Source organism: Bubalus bubalis, chromosome X, assembly GCF_019923935.1.
Source record: "Bubalus bubalis isolate 160015118507 breed Murrah chromosome X, NDDB_SH_1, whole genome shotgun sequence".
Lineage (NCBI taxonomy): Eukaryota > Metazoa > Chordata > Mammalia > Artiodactyla > Bovidae > Bubalus > Bubalus bubalis.
The window spans coordinates 2691910-2709070 of record NC_059181.1 but is presented as its reverse complement, the minus strand read 5'-3'; the positions used below and the strand labels follow the sequence as shown (position 1 = coordinate 2709070).

The window sequence follows — 17161 nt, the reverse complement described above, 5'->3', positions numbered from 1 at the left end:
GTTCTCTATATCTGCATCTGTGTTCCTTCCCTGCAAATAGTATGTAGCTGGTGAGAAGTTGCTGAAACACAGGGAGCCCAGAGAGGCACTCTGGGATAACCTGGAAGGGTGAGATGGAGTGAAGAGAGGGGGCTCAAGAAGGAGGTGATTAATAAGAATTATGGCTGATTTGCATTGTTGTATGGCAGAAGCCAAGAGAACATTGTAAAGCATTCTCCACCAATTAAAAGATAGGATAGAATGGAAAAAAGTTTTCATTCTTAAGGTAACTGATAAAAAGAAAAAAAATCCTATTGCTTTGTACTGAAAGGACTCATATGCCCTTTAATCCCATCTCTCATTAATATTGGTCAAAATGTAGGCAATAGAGTAATAAACGAAAACATCACCATCTTACAAAAACATTACAGCTGTAACTCCCTCCAAATAACGCGAAGTACTGCTTGGTACATTTTCCTGTTGTCTCCTCAAATTTATTCAGGTTTTTGTAACTGAGAAGTCTCTAACAACAGGTTATTAATTTTGTTTTACTAGTCTCTTTTTTTCTGTAACCACTGCTTTTACATCTTAGATTGCACAACTCCTAACTAAACAGTGCAAGGAGGCTATTGATCTTGGCCACTCAAAATTCCAGGTTCCCTCAAGGGTACATGACCAAGGTTGAAATGTAGTTAGAGTCTAAAGTTGAGACAATAAAACACAAGCCCAGTGTTTTAAAGAAAGTAACTGTGTATATAACTTTTATTACAAAAATGATTTATTATATTTATATATTTATGTGTCTGTGCTGGGTCTTAGTTGCAGCACACAAAATCTTTGTTTTGGCATAGCTGGGATCTTTAGTTATGGCATATGGACTCTTTAGTTGTGCAACTGACAGACCAGTGAATCCGAGAAAGGTGGGGAGGCAAGGAATATGACTTTCTTTGGACAGTCGGCTGAGAAGATGGCAGACTAATGTCTCAAAGGAACCATCTCATCATGGTCTATAGGCCAGGTTCTTTTATAGAGCCAGAGGGAGAGAAGTTATGAGAAACTAAAGTCAAAAGGCAGAACAGAGAGCTAGAGACATTGAGGAAGTAGAGTAAAATGGATTTTCAGTCTTGCAGTACATCTCAATGGGCCAGCCTTTGGAATGTGTGTGTTAATTTCTTCTTTTCATAGCTGGGCAGGGTCAGTTTATCTCCCTATGAGCTGAGAAAAGGCACATTAGCAATCAGGCTGAAGGGTAGGGTCTTCTGAGGCAGGCCATTATGTTCGATTATAATCACAATGGCAACAACAAGCAAGTCAAAGAAACAGTTCCAACATGGAGTCACCTTTGCTTCTTCGCTCCAGTTTCCCACTGTCAAAGTCCATTCCACAGTCTTGTGGAAAAAGAGGGCAGTGACCATTCTGCTTCATCAGAAGGATCGTTCTGGGAGTGTCAAGGGACAGGGGCTCTGAGTGTGGATATGGCATAAGTCCTCTTGGAGGAGGTCGCCATTAACCCCATCATAGAGTTGCCAGAACATACAGAGGACTGGGAAATAGACTCTTGGAGTAATTTGTGCACCAGGACCCAGGAGAAAGGAACAGTGACACCACAGGAGACTGTCCTGGACTTGCCCGTGAGTGTAGAGAGTCTTCGGCAGGTGAGGGTGTGGGTCGGTGTTGGCCTGCTACATGGTTAAACACAGGGACTCTAGCAGTACATGCATGGGACCTTTTGAGGGAGGTCACCATTATCTTCCTTACTTCCACCTTAGTTTGGCCCCAGGTAAATATCAGGGAAGGAACACATCTCCACCCATCAACAGAAAACTGGATTAAAGATTTACTTAGCAGGGCCTCACCAATCAGAACAAGACCCAGTATCCCTTCAGTGAGTCTATCCCATCAGGAATCTTTCATAATAAGCCTCTGATCCTTCTCCATCAGAGAGCAGATAGACTAAAAATCACAACCATAGAAAACTAAACAATCTAATCTCATGGACCACAGCCTTGTCTATCTCAATGAAACCATGAGCCATGCCGTGTAGGGCCGCCCAAGATGGACAGGTCATGGTGGAGAGATAAGACAAAATGTGGTCCACTCAGCAGGGAATGGCAAACCACCGCAGTATTCCTGCCTAGAGAACCCCATGAATAGTATGAAAAGGCAAAAAGATACAGCACTGAAAGATGAACTCCCCAGGTCAGTAGTGCCCAATATGCTACTGGATTTCAATGGAGAAATGACTGCAGAAAGAATAAAGAGATGGAGCCAAAGCAAAAACAGCACCCTGTTGTGGATGTGACTGGTGATACTTGCAATGTCCAATGCTGCACAGAGCAATATTGCATAGGAACCTGAAATGATAGTTCCATGTATCAGGTACATTGGAAGTGATCAAACAGGAGGTGGCAAGAGTGAAGGTCGACAGTTTAGGAACCAGCAAACTAAAATAGACTGGATTGAGTGAATTTAACTCAGATGACCACGATGTCTACTACTGTGGGCAAAAATCCCTTAGAAGAAATGGAGCAGCCATCATAGTCAACAAGAGTATGAAATGCAGTACTTGGATGCAGTCTCAAAAATGACAGAATGATCTCTGTTCATTTCCAAGACAAACTATTCAATATCACGGTAATCCAAGTCTATGCCCAGACCAGTAATGCGGAAGAAGCTGAAGATGAACGGTTCCGTGAAGACCTACAAGACTTTCTGGAACTAACACCGTAAAAGGATGTCCTTTTCATTGTAGAGCCTGGAAGGCAAAGTACGAAGTCACGAAACACCTGGGGTAACAGGCAAATTTGGCCTTGGAGTACAGAATGAAGCAAGGCAAAGGTTAATAGAGTTCCCAAGGAATGCACTGGTCATAGAAAACACCCTCTTCCAACAATATGAGAAGACTCTACACATGGACATAATCGGATGGTCAACACCGAAATCAGACTGATTATATTCTTTGAGGCCAAAGATAGAGAAACTCTATGCAGTCAGCAAAAATAAATAAATAAATAAAGACTGGGAGCTGACTGAGGCTCAGATCATGAATTCCTGATTGCAAAATTGAGACTTAAAATGAAGAAAGTAGGGAAACCACTAGACCATTCAGATATGACCTAAATCAAATCCCTAACGACTATACAGTGGAAGTGAGAAATAGATTTAAGGGACTAAATCTGATAGACAGAGTGCCTGAATAACAATGGAAAGACGTTCATGACATTGTATGCCAGACAGAGTTCAAGACCATCCCCAAGAAAAAGAAATGAAAAAAGCAAAATGGGTGTCTGAGGAGGCCTTACAAATAGCTGTGAAAAGAAGAGACGTGAAAAGCAAAGGAGAAAAGGAAAGATATAAGCATCTGAATGAAGAGTTCCAAAGCATAGCAAGGAGTGATATAAAGCCTTCCTGAGCGATCAATGCAAAGAAATAGAGGAAAACAATAGAATGGGAAAGACTAGAGATCTGTTCAGGAAAATTAGAGATACCAAGGGAACACTTCATGCAAAGATGGGCTCGATAAAGGACAGAAATGGTATGGCCCTAAAAGAAGCAGAAGATATTAAGAAGAGGTGAGAAGAATACACAGAAAAAGTGTACAAAAAAGATCTTCATGACCCAGATAATCACGGTGGTGGGATCACTCACCTAGAGCCAGACATCCTGGAATGTGAACTCACGTGGGCCTTAGGAAGCATTATAGAACAAAGCTAGTGGAGGTGATGGAATTCCAGTTGAGCTATTTCAAATCCTGAAAGATGATGCTGTGAAAGTGCTGCACTCAATATGCCAGCAAATTTGGAAAGCTCAGCAGTGGCCACAGGACTGGAAAAGGTCAGTTTTCATTCCAATCCCAAAAAGGCAATGCCAAAGAATGCTCAAACTACCGCACAAATGAACTCATCTCACATGCTAGTAAAGTAAAGCTCAAAATTCTCCAGACCAGGCAGGCTTCAGTAATACGCGAACCGTGAACTTCCAGATGTTCAAGCTGGTGTTAGAAAAGGCAGAGGAACCAGAGATCAAGTTGCCAACATCTGCTGGATCATTGAAAAAGCAAGAGAGTTCCAGAAAAACATCTATTTCTGTTTTATTGACTATGTCAAAGCCTTTGACAATGTGGATCACAATAAACTGTGAAAATTCTGAAAGAGATGGGAATACAAGCCCGCCTGACCTGCCTCTTGAAAAACCTATATGCAGGTCAGGAAGCAACAGTTAGAACTGGACATGGAACAAAAGACTGGTTCCAAATAGGAAAAGAGTCCATCAAGGCTGTATATTGTCACCATTCTTATTTAACTTCTATGCAGAGTACATCATGAGAAATGCTGGGCTGGAAGAAGCACAAGCTGGAATCAAGATTGCTGGAAGAAATATCAATAACCTCAGATATGTAGATGACACCACCCTTATGGCAGAAAATGAAGAGGAACTCAAAAGCCTCTTGATGAAAGTGAAAGAGCAGAGTGGAGAAACTTGGCTTAAAGCTTAACATTCATAAAACTAAGATCATGGCATCTGGTCCCATCACTTCATGGGAAATGCGGAAACAGTGGAAACAGTGTCAGACGTTATTTCTGGGGGGCTCCAAAATCCCTGCAGGTGGTGACTGCAGCCATGAAATTAAAAGACGCTTACTCCTTGGAAGCAAAGTTATGACCAACCTAAATAGCATATTAAAAAGCAGAGTCATTACTGTGCCAACATAGGTCCATCTAGTCAGTGCTATGGTTTTTCCAGTGGTCATGTATGGATGTGAGAGTTGGACTATAAAGAAGACTGAGCGCCGAAGAATTGATGCTTTTGAACCGTGGTGTTGCAGAAGACTCTTGAGAGTCCCTTGGACTGCAAGGAGATCCAACCAGTCCATCCTAAAGGAGATCAGTCCTGGGTGTTCATTGGAAGGACTGATATTGAAGCAGAAACTCCAGTACTTTGGCCACCTCATGCGAAGAGTTGACTCACTGGAAAAGACCCTGATGCTGGGAGGGATTGGGGGCAGGAGGAGAAGAGGACAACAGAGGATGAGATGGCTGGATGGCATCACCAACTCAATGAACATGAGTTTGGGGAAATCCGGGAGTTGGTGATGGACAGGGAGACCTGGCGTGCTGCTATTCAAGGGGTCGCAAAGAGTCAGACACGACTGAGCAACTGAACTGAACTGAGCAGTAATGTCATCCTGGGCTTTCCATGCATAAGCCTTCGTGAGTGGAATGTACATTCCTTTCTTGGGAATGAATAAGATGCATGTTAGGGAATGTCTCTTCATCAGACTGTCCCCTTCCATACAGTAGACTGAAAGTGAAAGTGTTAGTTGCTCAGGCCTGTCCAACTCTTTAGGATCCTATGGATTGTAGCCAACCAGGCTCCTCTGTCCATAGCATTCTGCGGGAAATATTGGAGTGCGTTACCGTTTCCTCTTCCAGAGGATCGTCCTCACCCAAGGATAGAACTTGGGTCGTCTGCATTGCAGGCAGACTCTTTACCATCTGAGCCATCAGAGAAGCCCATACGGTGGAGGATCCATAACTCTGTCCCATGATGCTTTAGTCTATTTTCTCCCTCTTCCCTGGACACCTGAGGGCATGTCTACCAAACCTTCATAAAGATTGTCTCTGATGAACACCTGTCGTATGAAAGGCACAGTTTCCTGGACACTTAATGTGGACATTTGTGTGTTTTAAATGAGGTGATTTTGCACAGACATGCATGTGCAGGGCAGATATTTACCATTTATTTAAACCCTCAGCAATCAAATAACACAAACCAGGACATGATTTAGTGACAAGGAGCGATGAGATGGGAGAAGGAGTGTGAGTGTGAAGAGAGCAGGATCATGTTAATCAGGAGCCAGGAAAGTCGTCTTCGTGTTGTGGATCTTGATTCCATGGAGACGAGGACGTGCCTGGTCTCAGTGACTCTTTCTATAGCTGAATAAAAGAGAACCAAAGGTTTAGTTGAGTCAACTGTGTGACGGTTGACAGGGGTGAGCCTCAGTAGGCTATCCAGGGAACGGGGACTTGGTAGCTGATCCAATATCCAATTCCAGGTGGACCTCAACACTGCACATTTCTGTGATGGCAGGTTCCCTGTGGAATTGTCCCCAGGATCTACATATGGTTGGAGATTTCCCATTTCAGATTGATTCTATGAGTAATGATTTCACAATGCATATGCATGGTGGTGCTTCATCTAAAGATAATGTTCAGACTCTGTATTTGGAGCAGACAACTCTAACCCTGCAACTTTTGTCTTTTGGGTCCTCAAGAATATATATATATATATATATATATATATATATATATATATATTTTTTTTTTTTTTACTTTTTTTAGTATTAGAGTATAGCTCATTATCAACATTGCATTAATTTCAAGTGTACAGCCAAGTGATTATACATACAAAAATTAGTATCTATTGTCTTTCAGATTCTTTTCCCATTTAGGTTTTATAGAGTATTGCGTATAGTCCACTGTGCTATGCAGTTGGACCCTGTTCTCTATCCATCCTGTATATAACAGTTTCCATCTGCTAACCCCAAACTTCTCAGACATGAAGGATCTGCCTTGTGTTGGTAAGATTCTGTATAGAAGGGAATGGACCCACGCCAGGATTTTTGCCTGGAGAATCCCATGGACAGAGGAGCCTGGAGGGCTATGTTCCATGGGGTCGCAGAAACCCCGACATGACTGAGCAACGAACCTTTCTTTCACTTTTCAACCGCAAGCCTCCCAGTCCTTCTCTTCCCAACCCCCTCCCACTTGGCAATCACAACTCTGTTTTCCACGTCTGTGAGTCTGTTTCTGTTTTGTAAATAAGTTCCTCCATGTCGTGTTTCAGATTCCAAACAGAAGTGATGTCTATGCGAAAGTCAAAGTCACTCAGTCGTGTCCAACTCTTCGTGACCCCATGGACTAGAGCCCACCAGGTTCCTCTGTCCATGGAGATGCTCCAGGCAAGAATACCGGAAAAGCTTTCCCCTTTTCCAAGGAACCTTCCCAACCCAGAAATCAAACCCAGGTCTCCCCAGCTGAGCCACACGGGAAGCCCAAGAATACTGGAGTGGGTAGCCTTTCTCTTCTCCAGCAGATCTTCCCGACCCAGTAATCCAACTGGGTTCTCCCGCATTGCAGGCGGATTCTATACCAACTGAGTTATTAGGGAAGCCCTGCTTCTAGGACTCTCTTGAATACCGATTCTCCCAGAGGAGGTATGTATGGGGACAACTGCAAGGTCAGGATGGATGGGAACACTAATCATTTCCACCTACTCATGGGGATTCCTGCTTCTCTCTGATGATTCTGGTCTGCAAGATTCCTGCAGAAGAAGACTCTCTCACGACAGCTGCTCAATGTTAATAAACCAAACTGTTTGCAGTTTAATATGGCTCGAGGGCAGCAAAATTGCGGAGAAAAAGATTCATTAGTGACATGTTTAAATTGTTGGGATAAACATTTCACACACATGAAATAACAGTGTGACCTTATTGCTTCATCTGGAACAGTCACCGTTAATAACGGACCACGTTTACTTACAAAAGTCAGAGTCACTGCTTCTCACTCCCTTGGACAGTTGTCTGGGGAAAAACAAAATTGGAGAAATAAAAGAGCCACCGATTACTAAGATTCCCAGCATCGCCAACGTTTCGTTCTTTCTTCTTTTTTTTTTAAATAATGGATCTTAAAAGAGATTACTTGTGCAAGAAGACATTTGGAATAAGTAGCTTTGTTTCCTGATACTTATACACCAGGTGAATGGTATGGTCAGGGAAAAAAATATAATTCCATTACCATTGTAGATGAAATTCAGGATATTTTCTTCCGGAATCCCTTTTTCTCTCACTGCGTTTTTGAACTCGTCTTCGCGATTTGGATCAACATCATCGGATAAACCTGTAAAATCACCGTGCAAAAAGAAGAATTGTTGACCCCGGGAACCCATGGATATTCCTGAATCCACAGAACAAGGAATGGAACGTGCCAATCAGATGTTCACTTGTATAATCTAAGACCTTCAAACGGTTGCCACGACACAGACGTATGCTTTTTGTCTTAAGAATTGACCCCAGTCCAACTTGGTGAGTAGGACACCCTACCCCTCAGCATCAGGAGCTGGATGACAAAGACTTGCCAGGATCTCCAAGAATTTGGGGCTGAGTTCATCCTAATATGGAACCTACTTGCTTCTCACACCTTCCTCATATATATACCTTCCACTCATATCTGTTTCTAGACCCAGCTAATAGGAAACACGCTTCTCCCCTTCCACGGACACAATCACCACTTCACACTTAATGCTAGGGGGTGATTTACTCTTTCGTGAACCTACCGTTCTACCCAATAACCTTTTCTGAAATAGACACCTGTTGTCCCCATGGCACACACAGCTCTCAATGCTCTGCATGTTTACTTGAGGGATTGATGTCAGTGTTCATAAGAAGAATGCATTTGAAACATGGAAAAGGACAAAGATTTATCTTGTAAGCATCTGTTCCAAGACTTAGAGTATATCAGAAAACTGATATTGTATACAAACATACATATTGAATCTGCATATATATGGAATCTAGAAAGATGGTACTGATAATGAACTTATCTTCAGGGCATCAGTGGAAAAACAGTCATAGAGAACAGACTTATGGGCATGGGGAGAGGGGAGGAGACGGTGAGATGTATGGAGAGAGTGACATGGAAACTTACATGACCATATGTAAAATAGATAGAAAATGGGAAATTGCTGGATGTCTCAGGGAACTCAAACAGGGGCTCTGTATCAACCTAGAGGGATGGGATGGGGAGGGAAATGGGAGGGAGGTTCAAAAGGGAGGGGACATATGTATACCTATGGGCTTCCCTTGCAGCTCTGCTGGTAAAGATTCCTCATGCAATGCGGGAGACCTGGGCTTGACCCCTGAGTTGGGAAGATCCCCTGGAGAAGGGAAAGGCTACCCACTCCAGTTTTCTGGCCTGAAGAATTCCATGGACTGTATAGTCCATGGGGTCATAAAGAATCAGACACGACTGAGCAACTTTCACAGAAGCACATGTATACCTATGGCTGATTCATATTGATGTTTGACAGAAATTCAATAAATTCAAACAATTCAATACAGCTGTTATCCTTCAATTAAAAAATACATAAAAATTTAAAAATGAAGTCAAGTCAGTCTCACGATAGCCATGGCATGAAATTAGTTGAAATATTAAATATTTCAACATTTAATATTCAATATTCAACATGAAATATTAAGAAATGATTCTAGTATAACCTCATTTTTAAAATTTCAACAGATAGGAATCATTTTGAAATGTCTGATGATGTGATATTCCGCACCCTACGGCCTGCTGTTTCTTGGTAGATTACCTTCCAGGATCCTTAATTCGGTGAGCATAAAGATGCAAGCCTTACACCCCGAATACTGTCAGCAGCTCCTGATATTCTGAATGAAAGTCCTGTCCGTGGACAGGTAGCATTACCATATCAGTGGGAATTTTAGGATGTCATACCTACCAAATAATCCCACCATTTCTGTCTCACTGCCATCTTCATCCACATTGAGATTATGCGTGATGAGAGTGTTCTCGTCCCCACTAATGACTTGAAATTCATTGTGACCCGCGTCTGTGAGAGAGAGAGAAGATACAAACAGCCCTGCCTTAACTTGTTGTCAGTTACATTACTGTGGCGCACGCTGGGCATGAAGCACGGTCCATCGTGTGTGGACCCACTCACTCCATGCGTGCACGGAATGCTACCGTTAACCACGGCAAGGAGAGGAGGAACGAATCTTCCTCATCCCCACCTTTTCCTCCCATTGACCAGTCACTCCTTGCTGTCTTACCAAGATGCTTTCGAGAACGTGTGTTCTAATGAACCCCACAGATTCTTTTTCTGATTTGTTTTTTGACTTGCTGAGCCTTCCCTGGTGCCCGCGGGCTTTCTCCACTTGTGGTGACTGTGGACTACAGTCTAGCTGTGGTGTGCGGGCTTCTCATTGCCATGGTTCCTCTTGCTGCCGAGCACAGGCTCTGGGGTGCAGGGGCTTCTGTATGTGCAGCCCGGGGGTTCTAGAGTGCAGGACCAGTAGTTGCGTTGCATGAGCTTAGATGCCCCATGGCGTGGGGGATTTTCTCAGACTAGGAATTGAACCTATGTCTCCTGCCGTGGCAGGCAGAATTCTTATTCCCTGGACCACCGGGGAAGTTCCTGAGAGTGTTTTAAAACATCATGAACGTGTTATCAAATCCAGGTTCTAAAATTCTTTGTATGTCTGTTACCCCAGCCACAAAATTGATTTCTCTTGACCAACCTACCTTGTGTTCATCACCTTCTGTTCCTGAGTGCCTACGCCAGGCCAGGCAACCTTTTGAACACTTTAAGTATTGTGTTTCCCGAGCCCCTCAGTCTGGGCTATGACACGGCCCAGTGCTGTGTCTGTTCATTCCAGCTTATAATTCATCCAGCCTGGCATTTAGCATGATGGACTCTGCATGTAAGTTATATAAGCAGCATGACAGTGCATACTAACTTATTGTACTCTTCTCCCAATTTTGAACCAGGCTGTTGTTCCACATCTCACTGTTGCTGACTGATCAACATACAGGTGTCTCAGGCGACAGGTAATCTGGTATTCCCATATCTTTAAGAATTCCCCACAGTTTGTTGTGATCCACACAGTCAAAGGCCTTAGCATAGTCAATGAAGCAGGAAAAAAAAATTTTTTTTTTTTCTGGAATTGCCTCTCTTCCTCAATGATCCACTCAATGTTGACAATTTGATCTGGTTCATCTGCCTTTTCTAAATCAAGCCTATATTTGTGGAAGTTCTCAGATCACCTACCGCTGAATTCGAGCTTGAAGAATTTTGAGCACTACCTTGCTGGCATGTGAATTGAGCACAACGGTGAAGTAGTTTGAACATTCTTTGTCATCGCCCTTCTTAGGGACTGAAATGGAAACTCACCTTTTCCAGTTCTGCGGCCACTGCTGAGTTTTCAAAAGTTGCTGACTCATTGCTTACAGCCCCTTAACAGCATAATCTTTTAGGATTTTAAAGAGCTCAGCTTGAATTCTGTCCCCTCTACTCGCGTTGTTCATATTATGCTTGCTAAGGCCCACTTAACTTCACACCCTAGGATGCCGGGCTCTGGTCTCACTGATTAGCACTGCGCTGAGGGGAGACTTTCCAGTCCCTGACCTCTGATTTTTAGTAGGAGTAGAATTCAGGTGTATGGGGTAATTGAAGAAAGTTGAGACCAAGATTTCTACCTGAACACTCTCTTTCCAGTGCAACGTTCATACTTACAGTCAATAACATAGATGTTTTCTTTCTTTAGGCCTGAGACATATTTTTCTATGCATTCTCCATTCTTCCTTAAAAACAAAATATATTCAAGTTGGTTAATTTAGACAATAAAAATCTGACGTATAATGAAGAGTCTTTCTTTGTGACACCCAAGAATATGTGTCCGGTATCATCTCAGTGCTGGTGAACATTTTGACCTTCGAAAGAGACAAAATATGTTGTCTCAGATCCAGTAACTCTCAAGCGGCAAGGATGGCTTGTCTTCACACCAAATCTGACTAGTAGTTATGAAGATAACCTGCAGATTCAAAACAGGTCGTGTGTAAAGCCAATAAACACGGAGAAATCTAGAATTTTAGGAAAAAAGGAAAAGAGCGAACTTTTCCTTTATATATATAGTTTCTGAAAACAGAGAGGCATAAGCATCATGACAAAACCTTGGGCGTTGTCAGAACCCAGGCAGTGATTCATTAGACAATGAACGTGAAAGTGTTTGTCACTCAATTGTGTCCGACTCTCTGCGACCCCATGGATTGTAGCCTGCCAAGCCTCTCCACTGCCTATGGGATTCTCCATGCAAGAAGACTGGAAGTGGTTGCCATTTCCTTCTCCAGAGGAATTTCCCCACCCAGGGATCAAATCCAGGTCCTCTGCATTACAGGAAGATTCTTTATTATCCAAAACACCAGGGGAGCCCTTATTACATACTATGAGAGACACCAGGACTTATTACACAATAGGAGAGCCACCAGGGAAGCCTTCATTAGACAGTGTGAGAGCCAACAATCACAACATTTAAAAAAAGTTTAATTTTCTACAAACACACACTCTTCCTCCATCACAATGCCATATGAGGATTAAATCTGAAAGACTCATGTACTTATACAGACACATGTCACACTCACACAGACAGGAGCAGAAGCAAACACTTAAGTCCACATGATGTGCTTATATGATATTATGAAGACCTTTATGTATATAATAGATGATTAGTATATATTATCACCTCTGTAACAAAAGAGTGAGTGACTTCATATATGTCCTCTGTACATGTATGTGAAGAAAGGTGTCTTTGGTACATATAAAGAATGTCTATGAAACAAATACTAAAAAGGGAAATAATACTACAGGAACTGGATTACTTTTTGAACAGACGCCTTGGAAAAGAATGTCCACAATAAAGCATGGTCAGTGCTTCTGGTCATTGAAAGTGAAAGTACAAGTCACTCAGTTGTGTCTGCCTCTTTGCAACCCCATGCAGTATACAATCCATGGACTTCTCCAGTCAGGATACTGGAGTGGGTAGCCTTTCTCATCTCCACCGGATCTTCCCAACCTAGGGATCAAACCCAGGTCTCCCGCATTGCAGGCAGATTCTTTACCAGCTGAGCCACAAGGGAAGCCCAAATATACTGGAGTGCATAGCCTATCTCTTCTCAAGCAGATCTTCCTGACCCAGGAATTGAACCGAGGTCTCCTGCATTGCACGTGGATTCTTTACCAACTGAGCTGTCAGGGAAGCCCTCTTAGTCATTAGGGAAATGGAATGCATTGAAATCACTGAAAAACAACCACAAAGTAGGACCACAACAATAATCCAATATACCTGCAAACACACAACATTTTATCTGAGCAGACAAACTCCTTTCATTTGGCTTGAAAAACTTGACTCCTTATGCAGACACTGCAATAACTGTTTAAAACATTGTGCTGACTGGTGGAAGGCAGGGAAAATGATTCAGAGTGCCTAATTTTGTTGCATGAAGAGCCAGAAAAGGTGAGAATATGCAGATCTTTTCTTACCTGTGGCTCCAGGGGTAGACATTTAATGATGAGTGAATAAAAGGAGGTGTGCTGGAGAAATTTTATGTCTTTCTTTTTAAAAACAAAACTGGTTTGTTTGTTTGTTTGTTTGTTTTTGAGTGTGCTGTGTCTTCTTGCCACTCAGGCTTCTCTCTATTGCCGAGGGCAAGGGTTATTACTCTTCAGTTGCAGTGCCCGGAATTCTCACTATGGTGGCTTCCCTTGTTTTAGAGGATATAGCCCACAGGCTTAGTCATCGTAGCACATGGGCTTACTTGCTGCTGGGCACGTGGGGTCCATCCAGACCAGAGATGGAGCTCATGTCTCCTGCATTGGCAGATGGATTCTTAAGCACTGGGCCACCAGTTGAAGCCTGGAATTTTATATCTCGAATGTGTAGATGGGGAAACAATTGTGCACATGTGAAAGCTCATTGAACTGTGCATTCCACAAAGGTGCATTTAATTACACATTTAATTATGCCTCTTTGTGTGTGCAATTACTCAGTTTGGTCCAACTCTTTGGAGCCCCATGGACTGTAGCCTACCAGACTCCTCTGTCCATGGGATTCTCCAGGCAAGAATATTGGAGTGGGTTGCCATTTCCTACTCCAGGCAAAATTGACTTCAGAAAGAGTTGCCACATGAAAAATTACATATACGACACAAAAACTGTAAAATACGGCAAAGAGGATGATAACAGATGTTCTTAAAAAATTAATGAAAACAGACAACTGTTTCTCCTGAGATAAGATATTCGTGTCTGTGAGTCTGTTCCTGTGTGGGTGGTTCTAATTTGATTGCAAGTATACTATTAAATGCTGAAGCTGAAAGTCCAATATTTTGGCCACCTGATGCAAAGAACTGGCTCATTGGAAAAGACCCTGATGCTGGGAAAGATTGAGGGCAGGAGGAGAAGGGGACCACAGAGGAGGAGATGGTTGGATGGCATCACTGACTGAGTGGACATGAGTTTGAGCAAGATCCTGGAGATAATGAAGGACAGGGAAGCCTAGCCTAGCGTGCTACAGTTCAAGGGGTTGCAACGAAACATGTTGTTTCTTCTCTTAATGTTCTTATTCCTCACAATGCATTGCTGACTCTGCATTTTCTTATTTTCTTTTGAGAGAGGGGGACAGTTGCTGAACAAGCTTGTGTTGGTTTCTGCCATGCTTGCATGTTGTTAGGAAACTGTGAGATATAGTGGGCATTCTATGAATGGTACTTGGGACTGTATGCGTGTGCTTGGTTGCTCAGTCCTGTCCGACTCTTTGCGACCCCTTGGGCTGTAGCCCACCAGGCATCTCTGTCCATCGGATTGTCCAGGCAAGAATACCGGAGGGGGTTGCCATTTCCTCCTCCAGGGCCTCTTCCCGACCGAGGGATCGAACTCCTGTCCCGTGCATTGGCAGGCGCCAGGGAAGGCACTTGGGAAAGTCACTAGGGATTCTGACGGCTCTGGTAAACTCAGTGATGATGAAAGCTCCCCTGAGGAAGCCCCGAGGGCAGAGCTCACTGGGTGCTCTCCCCCGCCCTCACATCTGGGCTCAGTGGGAACTGTCTCTTACAAATTCTGCCAGAAGGGGTCAAGCCCCTACTGGGGACTGTGGGCTCCAGGACACGAGCCTCTTCCCTCTGCCGTGTCCCTTTTTCCTTTAATGAGTTGATACCAGTGGAGCTTCTGGGTTCCCCCTCTAACCAGAGTTTTCAGGACATTCCCTGGAGGTTCAAAGAGGAACTGATCCCCTCCTCCAGCTCAGAGACCCTGCTCAGCCCTACAGCACAGGGCATAATGCTCTCAACATCACCCAGAGAGCTCCCTGCAGAAGGGGAAGACACACCCTCCCTCGGGTCGGGGCTTATAGGTGTTCTTCTTCTGGGGGATTTTTACTTACTTGATATAAAAGTGGAAGTGTATCGTGCCGTTTTCTTCATCAAACTCGATGTAACGCATGAAAATGTGGAATGGCGCGCCCTCGGTGATCTTGTCTATGTTATCGGCTGCGATAAAATGGGTTAACCATTTTCCTGTGAACTAAAAGTAAAATTCGCTTCAGAAATCTTAGTCCGTCTCTGTAAATTCTGCCCGACATCATCCCTCAGGAGTTTCGCTGCCCTTTCACTTGAGCAGAAGTTACCTATCTTTATGAACACAGCCCTAGTTATAGAATCATGTGAAAACTCAAGTCAAGTAAAGGAAACACTTGAGAAATTACTGAGATAGCTTGAGCTACCTTGTCAAACGCAAGAGCCCTAGTCTAAGACCTATGTGATGTTCCTCTGTTTCTACAAGAGCAGAGAACATACATGACAGCCAATGAATAGATGGCAAAGGTGATATAGCCAACACAAACAGCAGGCATAGAGCCAGTGAATGCAGCAATTTTGAATTGCACAGAGATGGCTAGACTTAGCGATCCACATGACTGGACCTCGAAAGGGACACTCACACGGATACACGCCAAGACTTCCTCCCAAGCTTAGACCATGTTCCAATACCCCTGGTACCTGAGAGGCATCTATCACATCGCCTTGACCGGCAGCAAGCAGACCAAGGACAAGAGTGAACAGCAGACCCTTCATCTTGTTGACTCTCCTGATCCTTCTTCTGTAGAAGCTGAGGGTGTCCCAGAGGTTGGAGTGGATGGAAAATCACTGCCACTTTTATAGCCTGCATCTGTTGGTGTGACAGAACATGAACCAATGGTTGTTCCTCATATGATCACAGTTACAACAGAAGGCACCTTCAGTATCCTGGTTGGCAGAGATACACTTTTCTGACATTCTGTCATTTTGATAATGAGATTTGTTTGAAGAGAAGCATATGTGGATGTGGGCATTTGACCTTTAAAGTGAGAAATTGCAGTACATCCAGTATTGCAAGGGGATAATTATTTTCCTGTTTATCATGAGATGCAAAATGAGATGAGCTGTCCAAGGTACATATCCGTCACTCCTGCTTTGTATCCTTAACATGGAGGTGAGAGTTTAACATTTATTTTCTAAAAGTAAAGACTGACTGTGTGGTTTAGCCAAGGGAGCACTATCTCCTCAGAGACCCTTGGAAAGATGCCTATTATTCTGAGGTGAGGAGCAGGTCAGCACATAGCATTTATCACCTTCTCCTGCCCCAATGTGGGCTTTTTCCTCTTAAGTACTAAGAGGATGATCCGTTCAAATGCCCCGTAACGTCATCTGAAGAAGGCACCTCAGTCGTTTATTTTCAGTGATTTCTTTCCAGACACCCTTTTACCCATTTGATCTGTAATATAATATTTACTCACTAACTCAGTTGTTTCTCCCAGTAAGCAAAAATGCTGGATAGCAGTTCTTGTAATTTTTAGAATTTTTAATGGAAAAAATAGATTTCCTAAGACAATGTCACTAAAAATGTGAGTCATTTTTTTTTTGTATTTTTTAATCCAATTTTACTTATTTTCATCTTCATTCATTGTAATTTAACAAATAAATACATTAAAAGATTTATTTTGTTCTGAGTATAGAAATGAAGAAACAAGGAGACTCAGGGTTCCCGGGTCAGCTAATTGAGAATACCTGGAGGGCTGACCCAGCGCTGCCCATTTCTGGGACAGATCAGAGCTCAGAATCCTTCATTTAGATTGAAGTCAGACCTTTGAGGAGAGCTTGTCATCTCAAGGGCATCCTCAGCTCACATCTTCAGAGGATCACTGCCCTTCATGTTCACGTGGACCGACAATATATCTATTTTTTTTCCTTTTATTCTCTTTTCTTTCAGTTGCAATATCATGCTATCTCTCTTGTTCATATATTCCTCTGTATATTATCCTGTTGTATTTTCAGCTGAAAAGTCTGCATGATAGAAGGTTTTCATGTCTCAGAATATCCTGAAACCTTTTCCTTTCTTTGGTCTTTGATCCAGATACTAATTTTATTTTCTTTATTTTTTCGTCTGTTTCTTTATCTTGGCTACACCATGCAGCATGCAGGTTCTTAGTTCTCCAACAGAGATGAAATCCATATGGACTCTGTACTCTGTGCAGGGGAAGGTTAGCATCCTAACCACTGGACCCCCAGAGAAGTCCCTGATT

At 43.0% G+C, this 17161-nt stretch overlaps 1 protein-coding gene across 2 annotated transcripts; it reads right to left on the bottom strand.

Annotated features, from left to right (window-relative positions):
• Positions 1 to 5704: 5704 nt before the first annotated feature.
• On the bottom strand, positions 5705 to 15731 carry LOC112582153 (odorant-binding protein-like). 2 transcript variants are annotated; one of them, XM_025276407.3, is made up of 7 exons: positions 15600 to 15731; positions 14987 to 15126; positions 11290 to 11357; positions 9496 to 9606; positions 7776 to 7877; positions 7521 to 7561; positions 5705 to 5909 (listed from the first exon to the last, which is right to left on the bottom strand). In XM_025276407.3, exons 1-6 carry the CDS (start codon positions 15672 to 15674, stop codon positions 7542 to 7544), a joined length of 516 nt encoding a protein of 171 aa, XP_025132192.3. In that variant the 5' UTR covers positions 15675 to 15731; the 3' UTR covers positions 5705 to 5909; positions 7521 to 7541. The 2 variants fall into 2 exon arrangements, with proteins under 2 accessions (XP_025132192.3, XP_044793050.2); XM_044937115.2 differs by lacking the exon at positions 5705 to 5909 and adding an exon at positions 7285 to 7302.
• Between the last annotated feature and the right edge of the window lie 1430 nt (positions 15732 to 17161).